An 18,128-nucleotide genomic window follows, 5' to 3' on the forward strand; every position below is an offset into this window, starting at 1 on the left:
TATTTAGTCTCCATTGAAACGTTTATTATTGTTATATGGCAAAGTGTCAGGCACTTCGGTTCTCATGTATAGCTGAATAGTACTGTTACGAATACTGGACTTGTATTACACATTTAGACAAATATGGAACGCAACAAGACAATAAAGGAACTGTTGTATGTACAATGAAAACACAGATTTGCCTCCAAAACTATACTCCTGATAAATGTACAACTTCATTGATTGTATAGAAATATTTAAAATACTGTGATTCTTCTTTTAAATAGATTAGTAAGAATAAAAGGATTTGTATAAAAGTACAGATTCATTTGTCAAATAAACATTTACTCCAATGTGTTCATTCACATAAATAAAGAGCGATCTTATCTGAGGCGGTTACGTTGAGGTTAACAATATATACAAGATACACTGACTGCTCTGTAGTAATATATTAGTAGGTATACAATCCTCAGCAGGGAAAAAAATCAAATTGCTAAAAATAAAAACAGTTTGCCAAAAAAAGAGCAAATGGCATTTGGTTAAACAAAAAAAAAGTGTGATGTTTTAGATCCTGGTCAGGCATGAGGCACCAGCTGGTTACATTCATATTCAAGGGCACTTAGGGCTCATCAGAGGCAGCACACACTGAAGTAGCGTCCCACATCCAGCTGTAAGGCATCACTGGCCTGAAGCAATAGCAGCACAGAGTTTGAGGCAGGGGCCGGTCCTCTAATCAAACATGCCCCGTCGAGTGGGACTGGGGGATGTCTTCCTATTGAGACGAGGGGTTCCCTGCAGACAAAAGATACAGATAAAAGATGTCTTTAATTGCTGATACATACAGTACATACTGTAGCAATGATGGGTACATACTGGTGATTGGGCTTTGGAAAAGTTCACATGTGCATAAAGCAGTACTGCAATGTCCTTATGTCCAGCTTCCAGAGCGATAGACAGAGCATTGCTTTCATCCTGAAATCAAAGTTGTAAGTTACGCAATATTTGTAACACTGCATCAGATTTGACTGAAGAAAATTATGTGAAATACTCACGCTGTCACTCAGCGTGGCATCGCAGCCTGGCTGAGCCAGCAGCAATTTGACAATCTCCACATGGCCGTGCTCACTGGCACACATGAGGGCAGTGGAGCCCTCGTCGTCCTGGATGTTGACCTCAGCGCTGTGGGCCAGCAGCGCACGAACCATGTCCATCCTGCCATGACTGACAGCCAGCATCAGAGCCGTCTGACCCGCCTGGACAACACAAAGACCACAGTGAGGTTGATAAACTTGTTTACAATTCAGTTACTAGTTGAACTCACTACACAATTTACATGACTCAACACATTTTTAACAATTATACTTTGGGCCACAAGAGGTCACCAGAGTACCAAGATTTGTGGAACAGACTAGGTGATGTACTCACATTTTTCTATAGATAATGTTGAGTATTTTTGTTTGCCTCTATGACTCATGGGAGTTCTCTTGAGCAGGGTAATAAAAGCTCAAAGGGAAGGTGTGTAATTAATGGATTTATTGTTTTCACTTGTTCTTAAGTGTCATCAATGTACGGTTGTCTCTGTTCCTGTTCCTTCCTTCCTACACAACACTGAAATGTAACTTGAACTTCTTGTAGGACCCATTGGTGCCTTCGAAACTTTGACCTCACTGACCTGGCTGGCACGAGCATTGACATCACCCTTGCCGAAGAGCTCCTCCACAATGTGCATGTCTTTGGGTGTTTCTACGGCAGCCAGAGCAGCGAGCATGATGGGAGTATATCCCGCCTTGTTCTGCTGGTTCACATTACAGACATCTGAAACACAAAACATGATGTGGTTTTGACAGTGACTGAATTGTCGTCTTCCCCACCAGTCACTCAGAAACAAAAAAACTGTTTGACATTGATACGGTCTTTTTTTCAGCCACATCTATGACCTAACAAATACCGAAATATGGGGTGGGACTGCATTGTCTGGACTATAACTTAAAAGACGACTTGAGGACAAACCCCTGAAGCTCAATAAAAGGGGATGCGGTCCTGCCAGGGAGAGGAGCAGTGGGGGTCTGAGGATCGGAGAGTATGTTGAAATACAAAAGCTAGAATGGGAAAAGGGGGAGGATATGCTGTCACATGGGACAAGTGCACAAAAGACAGACTGAGAGGGCACAAAGGGCTTTAAAGCAGTGAGCGTCCCTCACTTCATCACAGTCTATAGAGTTCTCTTCAAACCAGAAACTGTTAAGAATTTTAATGTCAAGAATTTTTACCCACATTAGTTTTTAAAAGTATGTAAGACTATCAGTGAAAGCTAAACAACAGAAGACCCGACAAGTTAATATGCATTACAGATATTGAATTAATTAGAAGTACTGCTTTAAATATGTAATGCTATCTTGGTACAAGGTAATGACAAAAATGCATGCTAACCTGCGTCAAGAAGTTTCTTCACCACCTGGAAGTTGGAGTGAGACACACTGTAGTGCAGAGCAGTGTTTCCATTGCCGTCAGCCATGTTGACGATGTGACGGAGTACTGCGGGTGACACGGCCCCGAAGCCACTCAGGTAATCCTCTACCATGACCGCCGTGGCCGTCTTTTGACTGGAGACCCGGAACCACTCATGCTGAATTGTGTTCAGACAGACTCTCTAAACACACACAGGATAAGCAAGATACTTATAGTTTACAGTGTTTGTCATAATTAAATAATTTTGCTTCTTATGTGTCCTTACCAAGTCTTTAGTGCTTACAGCCTTGGGGTCATTAAGGTGGGACTTCAGGACACCGCACGCAGCCAGCATCTTCTCACTTAGCTCATACCTATTGTAGAAATACACAGAACCATTATAACGCTTGTTACAGAACTATGCAATAAGCACAAGCATTTTTCTTAGTTCTAACTAGTTATGTACCTCTCTCTGTTTTCTGAACTTGCATCAGCTTCTTTCTTGTCCACATCCTCAGCTCCTTCTGCCTCAAACGCCGCCATGACGTCTGTTCCCTCTACATTCTTAAAGCCTTCTGAGTCTCCAAACTCTTTGTCCTCCTCCTCTTCATCAGATGAGCTGCTGTCTTCCGAGCTGGACTCGTCACTTGATGTGGTCTCATAGCTGTGCCACAAGAGGAAATCAAATCAAAGCATTACTTTAGTTTGTTTTAATTGTAGCAGTAAGACGTGTGAGACAGGTTACAGATAACACCTTACCCTCCATTGACTCCAACAAACTGCAAGTTCTTCTTTGTGCCGTTGGAGTCCGGCTGGCCGCCCTTCTTCATGATGGATTTAAGAGTACTCTGATTACAGTGCAGTCCTGTAGGAACGAATGTGTAGATCATTATCAGAAAGTAATTGGTCATATCCATGTTGATTGACACATTGTGAGAGAATCATTGTCATCAAAAACAGATATATTTGAGTTCAAACTACACAAACATATTGCTTGATTGTTTTGGGCAAAATGGCCCCTGGTGGTTCCACTCCTGCTCAGGCCAATTCATATTATTGTGTCTCTGGGCAAGACACTTGCGGCTTAACCTGCTACTTGCCGTATCCCCTGATCAGGGCGGAGAGGGTTAGGTTTAGGGTCAGCGGTTAAGGTTATCAAGGGTTAGGGACTGCAAATGTGATGTAACTTGTGTTTTGCTCACACAGATCTTACAAATATTTTTAGAAACTAGAATGTCTTGGCTTCCAAATGAGTCATCACACTGACACATAGGATGTAAGCTCTCCAGTCAATAGGCTTTGGAATTTGGATATGCATAATTGAAGAAAATAACCAACCCTAAGATGGCAGATAGCGGGCTAATGTCTACGTGTGAGTGTCGTGTCTGAGAAATGGTGGTCGGAGGGGTCAATGGCGCAGGATAGCAGCCTCACTTGCATCAGATCAACCACCTCTCAATATGCAGTGTGAAGAGTGAAGGAATAATAATAACTATGATGCAGTGCCTTGAGTGGCCGTAAGCCATTATCATAATGTGATTGTAATGTGAAGTGTTGTGCGCTTTTGTTTTTCTGCATTGAAGTCTAATACATAAAGCAGTTGCTTTAGCCAATAGTAAACGATGACATGACAGAGAAGCAGTGAAGCAGTGGATGTTTCTCAAACCTCAACAATCCCAGTCATTTTAAGTAAAGGCTCCACAAACCACAGCCCCGGGCCAAAGCATGTGGCTCTTGAGCCAAGACTTGCCCCAACAGAGGCCTCTTTACGACTCCAAGGAAACACTGAACACTCGAGGACAAGTCACTCCGCACTCAACCTGTTTTGACAGGTGGGTGTGGCTAGTGTGAGGAGTAGATCATGTTTGTTATTTGACATATAAATGCATGTGTGTAACTAGACACAGAAATGTGATTCCACTAAGTATGTGCCTATAGTCCTAGCTTAAGCATGCACATTACAAAGTTTCATAAGGGTGCTATGTTACCGAGTAGTGCTGTTGACATCTGAAGATCCATACGACTCTTCTGCTCTGCACTGACGGCATGCTGTGCCTGTAAGTTTGCCTGGTCACCGACTGCAGTCTGGCCTGTGTTAGCCTGATCTGCTGCCTCAGAGCGGGACTTCAGTCTCTGCTGTTCAGTGCCGACTAAAAAAAAACAACCAAATCTGTTAATAGCAAAGAAAAATGTGTGCCATTCAACAAGTCTTTGCCAGTGCCTCTTAACATAGGTTACTTAAAAACAGTATACACTTTTATAAATAAGTGCCGACGTGGTTTGAAAGTCAGCAAGAGCTATATACTGTAGCTGTACGATAAATGATACTCAAAGCTTATTAAGGTCTTTCACTACGACAACAAATTTGACACAGATTCAAAAAGTGTAACCACTGGAGATTCCACTAAGTTCATCTGTGCTGCAGCCTGAAACAAGAATGTGAGTTATGAAACTTTGAAGCTGCCATGAATCAGCATCTATTGTGAGAGGAGTGCAAGGGACACGTAGCTATAAAAACAAGTGGCTGATTGGAGTAGCGTTACTGGCTCTCAAAAGAAATTACCTCACTGTTGGTTTGAGTCCAAAGCCCCCACTGCATTTTTTAGGGACAAAGATAACTTTGACCCGTCTGATCAAATCAAGATTATCTTGGCGTCTGTGTGAACAGACCCACTGGCCTGCTTATTATTATCCACAGGCTCACAAGCATACAGTAACTAAGCCTGGTCCAAAAAGGCTTTGAAGGTACCACCACATTTGAGGACTTGTGCACCCTTTGGTCTCTATTTTTCAGTTTTCTGTTGATAGTAGTCTCTAAAACTATCTGGCAACAATAAATTCTATACATGTATTTGTCAGTATTACTAACTACATTGTGCCAGTTGGCTGATCGAAGTTGCAGTTTACAGTAAGTCAGCATGGACTCCTTACCTGACAGGGCGCAGTCAGTCTGCAGCTTGAGAATGTCCTCGGCACTTCCATACTTCATAACTGAGTTTATGGACGAGAGTGTGCTGACCAGCTGGCTGTTGATGGAGCCAAACTGACTCTGGGGTTGACCAAAAGCCTCCGCGAGCTCACTGTAGTTCTCAGCCAAGAGCATCTGCTGTTCCTGTAGCAGCTTTTGCACCCTTTCGATGTAGTGGTCCAGCCCGCCAGCCTCCTGAGATTGGGCATGGCCCGGCACACTATCACATTCAATCGGCTCTTTACTAGTGCTTGTAACAGGTTCAAGGTCTGCTGGCTGAGAAGGGCCACATGCTATGTTTCTAGTTTTTAAGCCAACTAAATGGTTTTCATAAATGCTAACTGGTCCCACCCCACATTCTTTGGTTTTTGAGGAGCTTGATTTGCCAAGGAATGACTGCACATCTGTGACGGTTCCAACTGCAACAGAGCGAATTTTACTGGGTGAGTGAAGGTCTTTGACCAGTCCTTCTCCTGCTGCTACAGTCCGGGTCTCAGTTACAGCAGTGTTTGTGTGTTTGTCCTCAGTCATCAGTTGCATGTCAGTGCAGGAGTCTATAAAAACCGCAGCATCTGTATTAGTAGATGTATTTTTAAGTTGACTGTCAGTGTTGGTTTGCTGGGTGGCCGACTCTGGTGCAGCCATGACTCCGGAGTCCACCTTTGTAATCAGATCCATGTTGGTTCCTTGTGAGACAAGAGTCTTCACGGGACATACAATAACATCTACAGAACAGTCCCCGCAGCCCACTGTCCTCCACTCTTTGGTCACAGTTCTGTTAAATGTCACAGTGTCCATAGATTCCTCTGTATTTACTCCAATCTCCGCAACATCTCTATCCATGCTGACCTCCTTGTGACACATCTCCAATACTCTTCCCACACACTGGTCCCTGACCTGCACTCGCTCATGCACCTCCCAGCGGTCCATGGGCACCTCTGGACCCACAGCCACAGTGTGCACACTTGGCTGCACGCTCACCCCAACAGTGATGCCTGCACTTTTGACAGGGCTGCAGTTCAAATAATCTCCCACTCCCTGACTACGCACTTGGACTTTAGCCTCCACACATGCATTGTACATCTCCGGCTTCACCATCAGACCTTTGTCACACTTTTTCTTGCTTGAACCTCCGGCAACTTGAAGCTCTAGCTTAAGTTTGCCCATCTCCATTTCATGAGTAGTTTCTTTGAGCTGAACCTCCAAGCGATAGATCTTTTCTTTAAGAGCGTCAATGGTCTGCTGCTGTAGCTCAATTTCTTTCTCAGCTTCACTAGTCATGCCCAACATAGTCTCTGTCACACCAACAGCTGCACTGCACATTTTCTTCTCATCTGTTGTTACACCTACATCCCGTAAACTACACTTTGGGGTCTTCTTTTGGTCAGTGAAATTGCACATATTTTCATCAGTAACAGTTCCTATAGACTTTTGATGGGCTTGTTTTTGTGCACAGATGTCAGTCTGAGAAGTTTCTGTGTTGTCTCGTGTTGTCCATTCCAAAGCTTGGACTTCAGCAGCCAAACGTCTGAACTCCGCCACCCTTTCAGTACGTTGTTCTTGAGCTTCCGGCTCTTTAATGTGCAGTTCCATTTCCTTCTGAATCAAACTGGGATTTTCCATTTGGTCAGCACTGCCAACACTGTAGGAACGCTTCCGAAAGCCACCAGGACCTGGGTTCTTGGACTGAGCAGCCATTTGTCTCTTTTCCTCTTGGAGAACTGCAATTTTCACTTGCAGTATTGGAATGGTTTTTACCTGTTCTTCCAGCTCCTTGAGCTTCTTCAGAGCGATCACCATCTGCTCTCTGATTTGGTGCAGCTGAAGAGGGCTGACATTGGTCACAGGGGTGGTCATGCCAGAACTCAAGGGGCTGTGGCGAATGGAGCCTCCAAGAGAAGTTGGGTAGTAAGGGTACTCCCCATTGGTCAGGTGACCATTTATGTTTAGTGACTGATGGACAGAGGGAGAGATCTGACTGGTGCCTATTGAGCCTGAATATGAAGACAGTGAGCTGTTGGAGCCCAACCCGCCAAAGCTGGCAAGACGTCGGCGGGGGGCGGGGGCCTCGCTGTGAGGCTGCATCAGCAGTCTCTCCTGCTCCAGGCGCCTCCTGGTCTCCATCAGGGTCTTCTCCACCTGAGGGTTGTGGCGAGGGGTGAAGCGGGGAGACTGCGGGGGTAGCAGTGGCCGGTGCTCTGTGCTGCAGTAAACCTGCTGCTCACTGGAGGAGCTCAGTGTGGGGGTGAGCGGAGCGGCGCAGAGCGGCCTGGAGCTGAAAGACACTGGAGATTGTTTGTCATCGCTGTTGGAGGAGGAGAGAGAGTCTGTGGATGTCCATTCAGCCTGAGAACTGCCCCGTGGCAGAGCCAGTGGTCTGGCTGTTCGGGGCTTTCTCTGAATACTCAGCTTCTTAATAGTGTTGCCCCGCTCAATGTCCTCGACATACTTGAGGAAATCCAGGTCTAGCTGATAACCGTACGGGGTTTCAACATAATATGGGGCCACCGGGTCCTTCTCCTCCTCTGTGCTCGGGCATCTTTGTCCTCTCTCTGTAAAAGATGAAAGCAAATTTCATAAATGCTTTGAAAACTGTATTTCCTGTGCACATACTTGCTGTATGACATAATTCCACACTGCCCCTAATCAGAAGCGCACTACAAGTGCATACGGTCATTGTATTTGGACATGGAAAGAACATCTGGTTATTAATATAGCAATTAAAAGATAAGCAAAATAAGAAAACTACATGCTTGAGTTACCAAGTCAAATGCATAACTGCCTAAATGCCAGGACAAAATAAAACAGAACAAAACAAAACAAAACAATAATCAAACACAAATCTTAGGATAGAGTACAATCTTTTTCTTCATTTAAAATACAACAATGGTCACAAGTTCAAGCAAATCACCCACATTTCAACACCAAGCAGTAGTGTAACGTGCTGAAGAACTGCTGTTTGTCTAATTTGTTCAAGATAAGTGCAAAGGTCAGTCGTAGGAAGCAACTGTATGTCAATGAAAATTTAACTAAACAATCACTGTTAAAGGCAAAGTCTAAACTCCAAACAAGCAGACGCCGAGGCACAGCAGTGCTTTCACGCAGTGTTGGCTAAATACAGCAGCTTGTTCTTGGTATGCCTGGAACTTCAGCAGACTAAAACAAACACAGGCCTGAAATAAACAGGGCGCTCTTCCTGCAGTTCTGAACAACAGCAAAGCCTGCTCCACTCACCTCAGTCCACACGCTCCATTTTGACTGTGCCTTCACTTCTCCACCTCTGCCTTTCAACAACAGACAAACTGTAGAGCACAGAGCTGTTGGTTCTCCCTGCTCTGCGCAATCTCAACTCACTTTCTCCACACGGGGGAAAAATTCCACTATTCGTGTAAAGTAAGCACAGCAGTGCTCTGGTGCACTATTGGACAGCTGCCTCACCAATCAGCTGACTGTCTGAGATTGGGTGCGTCCCTCTCCAAATGAGAGTTCTGTTTTTACTGAAGGGGCGGTCAGGCCAGCACAAAAAACTGCCTGTTCTTAAGACAAATGACAAACTATTCAAAAGGTGAGTATAGTGTGAGAAAAAAAATAAAAATTCATACAAGATGAATCAAATCAAAGAAACTATAAACATACTTTTCTAAATTATATATTTGCTAGAAGTGATAATGCTGATGCTGTAGAGTCAAATTGTTTAAGAAATAGTCAACACGCAGAACTGTTAATATGGAGCTACAGCTCAAGAGTGACAGCTGAGCGTTGACCTCACCAAACTGTGGCAACTGACACGGCCACACACCGAGACCAGGATTCAGAAGCATTTCTCTACAGGATTACAGCATGATGACCACACCATTGTTGACAACATACCCCTTTGGGAATTGGACCATGTAATATAACAATCAAATATCTAATCATGTTGGGAAGAAAGAACCAAGAGTAGAGAGAGAATATTTCTCCCGTTATGCAACTGCCCAATTAATTGTGTAAAAATAGCACGGCCCTTGCCCAGACCAGTCAAAGTATAAAAAACACACTTTTTTTAATCACTTGGCCTCTTTATATAGTATTTCATGTCTTTTATGGAATAACTAATTGGCAAGTTTATAAGACCCCAATGTGAAGCCTTTACACAGTTACAATAATGCATTACACTAGGTCACAGCAGAGAAAAGCGCCCTTTGACAGTCTTTCTTGGCAGAATCACACACTGGTCCCTTTCTCACAGCCTGGTATTTCCTGGCTGCTGCAGCCGTGCACTCTCTACACTATAATGTTTAATCAAACTGCAGCTGTTCAACACAACAACCACAAAGCATCATCCGCTCAGAGAAAAGCCAGGAAACCGATCTAAAAATGTGATGAAAAAATTAAAAACAGTGCAATAGAAACTGCCCAAATGACAAACCTTTGGCACAGACTTTGTATGCGAGTTATGTTACACACTGGTGCCAAATTCTACATTTTCACTGTGTAGTACAATGATAATGTACAAATGGAAGTAACTTTTTCACATTATAATCTGCTCAAAGTTCTTATGCTTTGAGTCATTAAATCACCAGAGCTATGTGTTATCAAATAAAATACAAAATAACTCAATCTCAACTGCTACTTGCTTACAACAAAGAAAGCATTATGCAGATCTCATTTCAGAGTCTATAAACACAAACAATACACCATTATACAATGCTTTTGTACAAAGACGAGCAAAGCCACTTAATGCCTAACAGTTCTCCCATTTACTTCTCCAAACAGTGCCCTCATCATGCACAAGCGTTACCATGCAGTGCCTGGCACTACTTCAGAATCAGATCTATTCAGGTACTCACGACACAATATAAATAAAAAGATTACTTATTAGATTGACTAGTGGATACTTTCATCATACTTGGCACAGATGACCGTGCTGCCACAAAAACAGTCCAGACTGATGCTATATTTGGTGTGCTGTTAGGGGCAGAGTATATCTGAGCACAAGATCAGGTGTACTTTATTGTCCCAGTAGGGAAATGTATCCCCTGCATTTGACCATCCTTCGGTGCGGCTGGGGCAACCTGTAAGGAGCAGTGGGCGACCGCAGTGCAGCGCCGGGGACCAATCTCCAGATATGGACTGGAGCCAGGCTAATGGTCAGTATCACCTGGAGGTTTCACCTATTGTACATGTTTTAGTGGGAGGCACCTGCAGGAAACATATGCTGACAGAACATGCAAACTCTACACAGAAAGACCCCGTCCAGCCTTCTAGCTGTGAAGCACAAGTGCTAACTTATATTTATACTTTAGACTACAATCTTTACTAAAGGGACAATGTACGGAGACATTAAGCTCTGTACATTGTCCCTGCAGCTCCGCCGCCTATAACATGACTCAACACCATTTTGAATAATTTGATAGGTATTCATCTATCAAGTGTATTGCATTTCTCTGGGAAGATTTGAAAGTCAGAATCCTCAGTGTTGTCAGGAATGTAAGCTGTATGCAGACTGGATGTGTGGATTTCACACTTCGAAACGAATTCTGTGAAGAGTAGGAAATGGGAGAGGGGAAGCCATCCAATGCAACATTTCACTAAGAACTTGTAATACACTAGGCACTACTGAAAACCTGCATCCAGTAATTTGTTGGCGAGATCTGGGTTCATATTCCCGTGTTTGAGAGTGACCTCTTAAAAATAGTTTGCACACAGTGAAGTTTAGCCCACTTTCATTTCCTAAAGCCACGCTGTGAGACATTCCACAGTGTATGTTTCACAATTAATCTTGAAACCTAAACAATAACCGAAGGTGCTCTAAAGTTCGACGAGTCACTGACAAAAGCATTTGAAAGAGAACCTCTAGTCTGGATACAGCAAAGGAGCAACATCTCCATGGAGAAGAGCTGGTAACGTCCAGGGCTCAGCAAAGTTACATTTCAGGCCTGAAGAGAGACTAGCCTGCTCATAGTAAAGCATGCTTAAAGGAATAGGCCACCGTTTTTACATACTAAAATATGTTCTTACCTCACTTTAGTCGAGTTAATATATCCCCGTCTGGTCTTTGTCCGTGCGCTCTGTCACGCAAACGGAGCACATACGCAGCCTCTCCCACATGTCACATAGCTCCGAAAAAGCTCATGATAGAAGCTACCAAGCTCTTCCACGTGTTCCCTATTTAAATAAAGTTACGTGAAGTGTTTTCATGCGAAGTATATTTACACAGAAATGTAACATGTCGATTTTATAAGCAAATAAAAAGGGGGACTATATTGTGAGGCGTAATGATACGAGGAGTAAAACGTCCGCGCAGTAACTCCTAAAGGTTATTGACGGAAGTGAGCGGGGGAAGTCTTTAGGAGTTACTACGCGGACGCTGTGCTCCTCGTATCATTACGCCTCACAATATAGTCCCCCTTTTTATTTGCTTATAAAATCGACATGTTTACATTTCTGTGTAAATATACTTCGCATGAAAACACTTCACGTAACTTTATTTAAATAGGGAACACGTGGAAGAGCTTGGTAGCTTCTATCGTGAGCTTTTTTGGAGCTATATGACATGTGGGAGAGGCTGCGTATGTGCTCCGTTTGCCTGGCAGAGCGCACGGACAAAGACCAGACGGGGATATATTAACACGTCTAAAGTGAGGTAAGAACATATCTTAGTATGTAAAAACGGTGGCCTATTCCTTTAAGGAGTTTATTATAATTTTTTCTTTTTCATTTTTTACCAATAAAAAAAAAGAATTACTGGAAAGTTGAGGAGTTATGGGAATGATTTGTCTCCCCCATAAATGCTAGCAACACATTTAGACCATTTTAAAAAGTGAAGTTGTGGATTATAAATGCTAAACTCTCACCACATGCAAATGAATTTAGTAAAATGGGTGGTTACCTGGGCCATTGTTGTTGTTGTTGTTGAAGTGCATGGTCTGAGCCATGGCTGCAGCTCTGAGCTCTCAGTCCCACACAAAGACCAACCGGGCAGGGACATGCAACTGCCATGCAAGTCCAGACAATCATGCAGCCCGCAAACTGGAACACAAAACAGAACACACATGAAGTTAGTCAAATTGGTTAATGCTTCAAAACAAGAGTACCATCAACCAGGCAGCACATTGCAATAGTTTTAGTAAGATTAGATGGAAGTGAGATTGGAGCAAATGAGGTGGAAAAATAAACTATTCAAACAATATAATCTTAGGATGAAAGACTGGATGACAGACAGTTGTTTCACAGGTGTGCTTGCATCTGGCATTCATTCAGTGTTAAGGAGCCTGGTCATAATCAGTGGATACTTTATAGCCCCCCAAAGCTAGAACTAGCACTTTATCACGAAAAAAAAATCTGCAATCCACCATCATGCCAGCAATTTTAAGAAAGAAGAGAACAACAAATCGAAAAAAATATCCTAAATCCTCATTGTGCGGACAATACAGGGGTTCAAACACAATCTACGCACATCAGTTCCAGTCCCTTCATCCACACACACATTAGAATGCACAACACTTCATTAGCACTAAAGTAGCACAAGTGCCTTCATGCAAAAGACTCATTTAGACTGACCAAGCATCTCCCAAGTTTCCTGCTCCATGGAGTATCACAAGTACAAACACCTAAAGAAGCAACAAATGGACACAATCGGTCATAATGAACACGGGGCGGTCTGCTACTTAAGAACACACTGAAATGTTATTTTTCACCATATTTCCAAGTTATATTTAGAGTCACGTGTGCTGCTCACTCACATAGCCAACAGCAGCCAGCAACCACCTTGGACTGACAGTACCTCAAACCTGCCCAACAAGACAAACCTGTCAACAATTACAGAGCTTCTTACCTGTAATTTTCATTCTAACTATGTCCTCTGTGCAGGTAGCAAACCAGAATGAGACTCGAAGCTGTCGACAACAAGCCCTTACCCAGCGGCCTTTGAAGAGAGGGATACTTTTCACGTCTAAGATTAGACAACTTCCTCAGATGACAGCTAGCCGATCTGTGCACTATAACAGGCATCAGGGCTTCAGGCTGAAGAGGGGGCAGACCCTACACTGGGCCTCCAGGTAACAAAACTGTCCCCCAATGCAGCTGACAGCCTCCACTTGCTCCTTCACTGCACTGACAGTGGCTAATGAAGCAGACAATGGAGCGCAATGGAAACCCAATTTGTAACGGTTTATATATTAACAAACCACAGCTCTATGCAGCATCCATTAACCGCCAAGGATAAATAACCAAAAAAGGTCAACAGTACCCCTCCAGATGCATTTGCAAGGTGTCACCAATATTTGTTTTACATTTATTTTCAACGTATATGTTTATTTGGTCGGGACAGTGCATGTTAATGAACACACATGGAACTCATCTCAAGCATGTAAACACACCACACCGGATTGAAGCCATGGGCTAATTTCCATCAGTCGTCCCACACTCGTACTCTCAAACCCACTCTCATCCTGGCCTGCATGTGGTAGAGGAAACCGGAGCCTCCAGAGGAAACCTACGCAGACACGGGGAGAACATGCAAACTCCACACAGAAAGGCCACACTGCGCCATTTAAAGACACCAGAAAAAGTGTACAGTGCAGTCCAAATATGATAAAACCAAGTACAAAAAAGGCTTTGTTTTTGAGAGGTCTAAAGTCTTCATTGGTTTCTCTTTTTTTAAAGTTTTTTCTTTTCCCCGGCCACTAGAGGGCGGTATTGCAGCATTGTCAGCTCCCCGCCATGAGGACCAAAGAGAAGTGAGATCCTTGCCAATTGGGTAAATTAAGACTTAGTTTTCCATAGTAATAAGAAGCCACACACACAAAAAGAACATGACGCCTGAGTGTATATTTGCAATTTGCATCACTGCCGTAAAGCTTTAACTGAGGGACGAGACATGTATGCCAAATATTCAGTGGGGTTGTTTTCCTCCATAAAAAGGTTTTAATGGGGGAAAAGGCTTCCCAGGCTGCAATATTTTTCAATTTGGAACTTCAGAATGGGCAATGTGATCAAAACAAGTGGTTGAGCAGATGTCTAACACATCATGAAACATGTCAAAAGAAATCACATTGTTTACCTAAATGTTTGGAAAAAACACAAAAAAGCTACACTATATATATTTTGTTTATTCTGTAAATGTAAACCAAAAGCTCCTTCTAGCTGAGCCCCATGGGCCTCATTAGGAAGTGCTTTGATGCTGGTGCAGAGGGGGCTGAGCTGACTTCAGGGCGAAAGGAAGAAGGTAAGCCCAGCAACACAGGGCATGTACCCAATTGACTTGCTTTTATATCCTATAAAAAGCTATTTTATAAGATATAATAATCGAGAACAGGAAGAACTATGATACATAAACCTTGTTGACCACCAGGTCTTTGAAGAGGAGTCACATATGGGGCATAAACTACACTTACAGTCTGAAGAACAATAGTAAGTAAAACAAAGTTAATCAGCAACAAGACACTTCCCAGCACCATCAAAACACTCCTGACAAAGGCTTACCGAGGCTAAACATGTAAAGCAGGTAAACACTTTCATTCCATTAAACAACTTTAAAAAAACAACAACCTCTTGACCCTTTAATTGCGGTAAAATCCTGGCTAACATGAATCTTACATGAACCCTGCATCTTTATTTCAACACAAGGAAGTCCTTACTTGCTCTATAATCACAGAGAGCAACACAAGCACATCTGTACAGCACATGCTCAATACATGTGCATAATTTGTACTCCCTGTCTCCACAAGCCAAGTTGGTATACCAATATAGGACCAAGAAGTGAAAGACGAACACGAGTTTCAGATACCACTAAAATAAAAGTTTGCATAAGACATTTTTTATATATATATTTTTTAAATTTCATTTACATACATATTATTAAGAGCATATACTGTAATACGTGAAAGGAAGTAAATTAAGTAACATGTCTGTCTGTATTCTTTATTGTTCAAGAATGGAAGTTGTTCCACTGTATTTGACACCTCCTTCAAATGCTGAGAACCTGTCAGGAGCAGAGGTCGACCACAGAGCAGCACCTGGAGACCCCTGCATAGCTAGGTACACAAACGCACAGCTGAAGACAACTACTTCTATAGCAATACACAATAAAAACACAAATCAGCAACACATTCACCCTAAAAATAACCTTAAGACATCAAGAGGGAAACTTAGCAGACAAGACCAGATAAACTATTTGAAACGGGGAAAGGTGAAATAGATGGGTTAGAAAAGGGTTGACTTTGAGTCCAATTGGAGCTAGAGCTAATTTACCACTACCTACACTTTTCAAATCTACCTCCTCCCTTGTCCTTTGCACCAGAGCAGAAAAGATGAAAGCGGTCTGAGCTTTGAACTCTGCAGTGTTGAGGGCGGACTCCAGACATGCTTTTCCTTTACATGTTCTTGTGCTGGCAATACTACCCTCTGGAGGTTTACAGTGTCACTACAAGCCAACCAAAAGGTATTCAACACATGTAATGCTCAAGTGAACTGTCATCTTATCCGAGTCCCTTCTAACTACGATGGCGTCTGGTCTGATAGACTTCCACATTCCTCGCACTGGTGTCTGAAATGACCAAGGACAGACCGGAGCCACATCGTGTTTAGGTCTCGAGTGCTGTCCTTTAGGCTTAGGCTTTAGGCAATTGTCTCATGTAAAGCGCTTTGTGACTATATGTCTGTGAAAGGCGCTATATAAATAAAGATCTTCTTCTTCTTCTTCTTCTTCTTAGGGGATGGCACGGGCAAAATACACAACCTGGCCAAAAGAGATGTGGATGCAGATTCAGCAAAACAAAAAGAGAACATATTATTTAACCCCAACTGCATCGGCAATGACTTTCCCCAGAAAATGTCTGCCGTAATGAAATAGTGTGTGATCTTTTATTTTGGTATGAATGTAGCACGGACCTTACTTTCATCAGTGCAATTTCAACACGAAGTACAGAAGATTAAAGGAAAGACATTTGCTGTGGGACGTGATACAAACTGAGGAGCAAACAAACTAAATATGGCCATTTAACATAACCTAACTTGAACCCATCAAGTCTGTAGTTGAAGTCTGTCGCTTTAGCCACACTTCTAAAGACTTCCCCTCTGTTGTCAGCACACTCAAAGCAGCATTGTGGGAGAAATTCCCCATCTTAAGTGCTACTGTGTTTGCCTTTGTGCCAGGGCAGGCCCACTCTGTTGACCTTTTGGTGACAGACCAATGAGACCCAGCAGCTCCCTCCACCACAGCACTTCTGAAGACGGCTCCGCACAATGAGCTACAAGCTAATTAAAGGCATGGCGGCCCTGGGGGGGAAGGCCGGCACCCACCTACGGGACAAGCTGAAAGCGGAGAGGAGGAGCATTTGCACATTTAGTCACATTTCACACCTTGTTTATGGTCAATGCAAGCTAAACGTCTGACCGTGCTTGTTCAACACATCCAAGTATCTCAGGAATGTCTGGATGTGGACATCTGTGTTATGCCATTCCTCCATCACTTGATCTACTGGTCCAATTAAGAGTCCTAATGAGTAATGGGTCATCTTGCGTTGGACCACAGCCAAAGGGCACAAGGGATGGTGTGTGTGTGTGTGTGTGTGTGTGTGTGGGAGGGAGGGAGGGATACAGTTTGCTCTGGGACATTGTCACTACAATGATGTGGCCATATATTGACACCGCATGACTGTTCGAGTAGTAACAATGGTGTTGGAGAGGATAGATGAAAAACAGGCAGCAGTCTGGATGTCTTATACAGGAGAAGTTTATTTACCATCGGTGCGGGACCCGGAGATGAACTAGTCCTACCATTCAAATCTGTCTATGCTTCCACAGAAAAGGGATAAATACCCTGTCAGAGCGTCATACTGATTCGCAAGAGTCTGAGCACCACAGTCAAGGCTATGACAGAGATAGTACGACTGTGCAGCCTGACCCAGTATGATAAATAGCAATTTAATGTTATCCTCTAACAAAGGAGAGATGGGCTGATAGACACCAGAGACCGAAGTCATGAGCGATCACACAATTCATACGTTTAGATGATTCTTCAATTCAATTCCTTTTCTTGTCATTAATCCATTTATATAGAACTTATGAAAGTTCTATATAAATAATACAACCGTATTGTTTAAGCAGAATAAGTATGTATTTGTTGACACTTGATAGAGGAGACAATAGTGGCTCAAATGAAAAGGTATAATGGCCAGACCTCCACTGGTACATAAACCCCCACATCCTTATCTGTTGGTCTCAAAGGCCTTTGCCTTTAGAAAAAAGCTATTTAATTTTAGCAGAAAGTCAATGCAATTTTTCAACTTTAGTTCACTTTTCAATGCCCGTCTAGAAATATTCATATCCATCTGTGGCTACTGTGCCCAGCTGGAGACTCCTGTCAGACGCTCTCAGCTGGTACTATTGTCTACAGCAGAGGGGCAGCGCCCGCATCCCCATATGGGACATCAGTTGTTAGCCCTGCTTATCTGGCTTCATTGTCATTTGTCATCAGCATAAAAGCCAGCTAATCTTAGAAAAGAGGACAAAAGATAACATTTCTTTCTCTATCAAGCTCATATTCTTCCGAGACGGTCACAGTAATCCAAACGATGTTGTCCTTATTCAGCCTGCTTTACTCTCTAGTGCGCTCCTTCCATAATTTTAATAATTTCTTTGCTTTTTCCACGCTGAATTGTGTAGGCTCAAATGGCTCTATATATGTTTTTGATTTACCGAATGCATTTCATTAAAAAGTGACATGACAATATTCAAGTCAATGCAGTTT

General features: G+C 43.0%; 1 protein-coding gene across 3 annotated transcripts in view; it reads right to left on the reverse strand.

The window, feature by feature from the left end:
* kank1a (KN motif and ankyrin repeat domains 1a) overlaps window positions 1-18,128 on the reverse strand; it is a 27,799-nt gene continuing 9,671 nt past the window's right edge. For all 3 annotated transcript variants that reach the window (XM_079580438.1, XM_079580436.1, XM_079580437.1), the window contains 11 exons: window positions 12,267-12,406; window positions 5,359-7,947; window positions 4,416-4,577; window positions 3,187-3,292; window positions 2,894-3,091; window positions 2,714-2,801; window positions 2,410-2,629; window positions 1,652-1,794; window positions 1,032-1,232; window positions 853-951; window positions 1-771 (listed from right to left, as the gene is read on the reverse strand). In XM_079580438.1, the coding sequence (XP_079436564.1) occupies window positions 709-771; window positions 853-951; window positions 1,032-1,232; window positions 1,652-1,794; window positions 2,410-2,629; window positions 2,714-2,801; window positions 2,894-3,091; window positions 3,187-3,292; window positions 4,416-4,577; window positions 5,359-7,947; window positions 12,267-12,312 (3,915 nt within the window). In that variant the 5' untranslated portion in view covers window positions 12,313-12,406 and the 3' untranslated portion in view covers window positions 1-708. The remainder of the gene's footprint in view (window positions 772-852; window positions 952-1,031; window positions 1,233-1,651; window positions 1,795-2,409; window positions 2,630-2,713; window positions 2,802-2,893; window positions 3,092-3,186; window positions 3,293-4,415; window positions 4,578-5,358; window positions 7,948-12,266; window positions 12,407-18,128) is intronic.

Source organism: Gobius niger (assembly GCF_951799975.1).
Source record: "Gobius niger genome assembly, chromosome: 1".
In the NCBI taxonomy this organism is placed as follows: domain Eukaryota; kingdom Metazoa; phylum Chordata; class Actinopteri; order Gobiiformes; family Gobiidae; genus Gobius; species Gobius niger.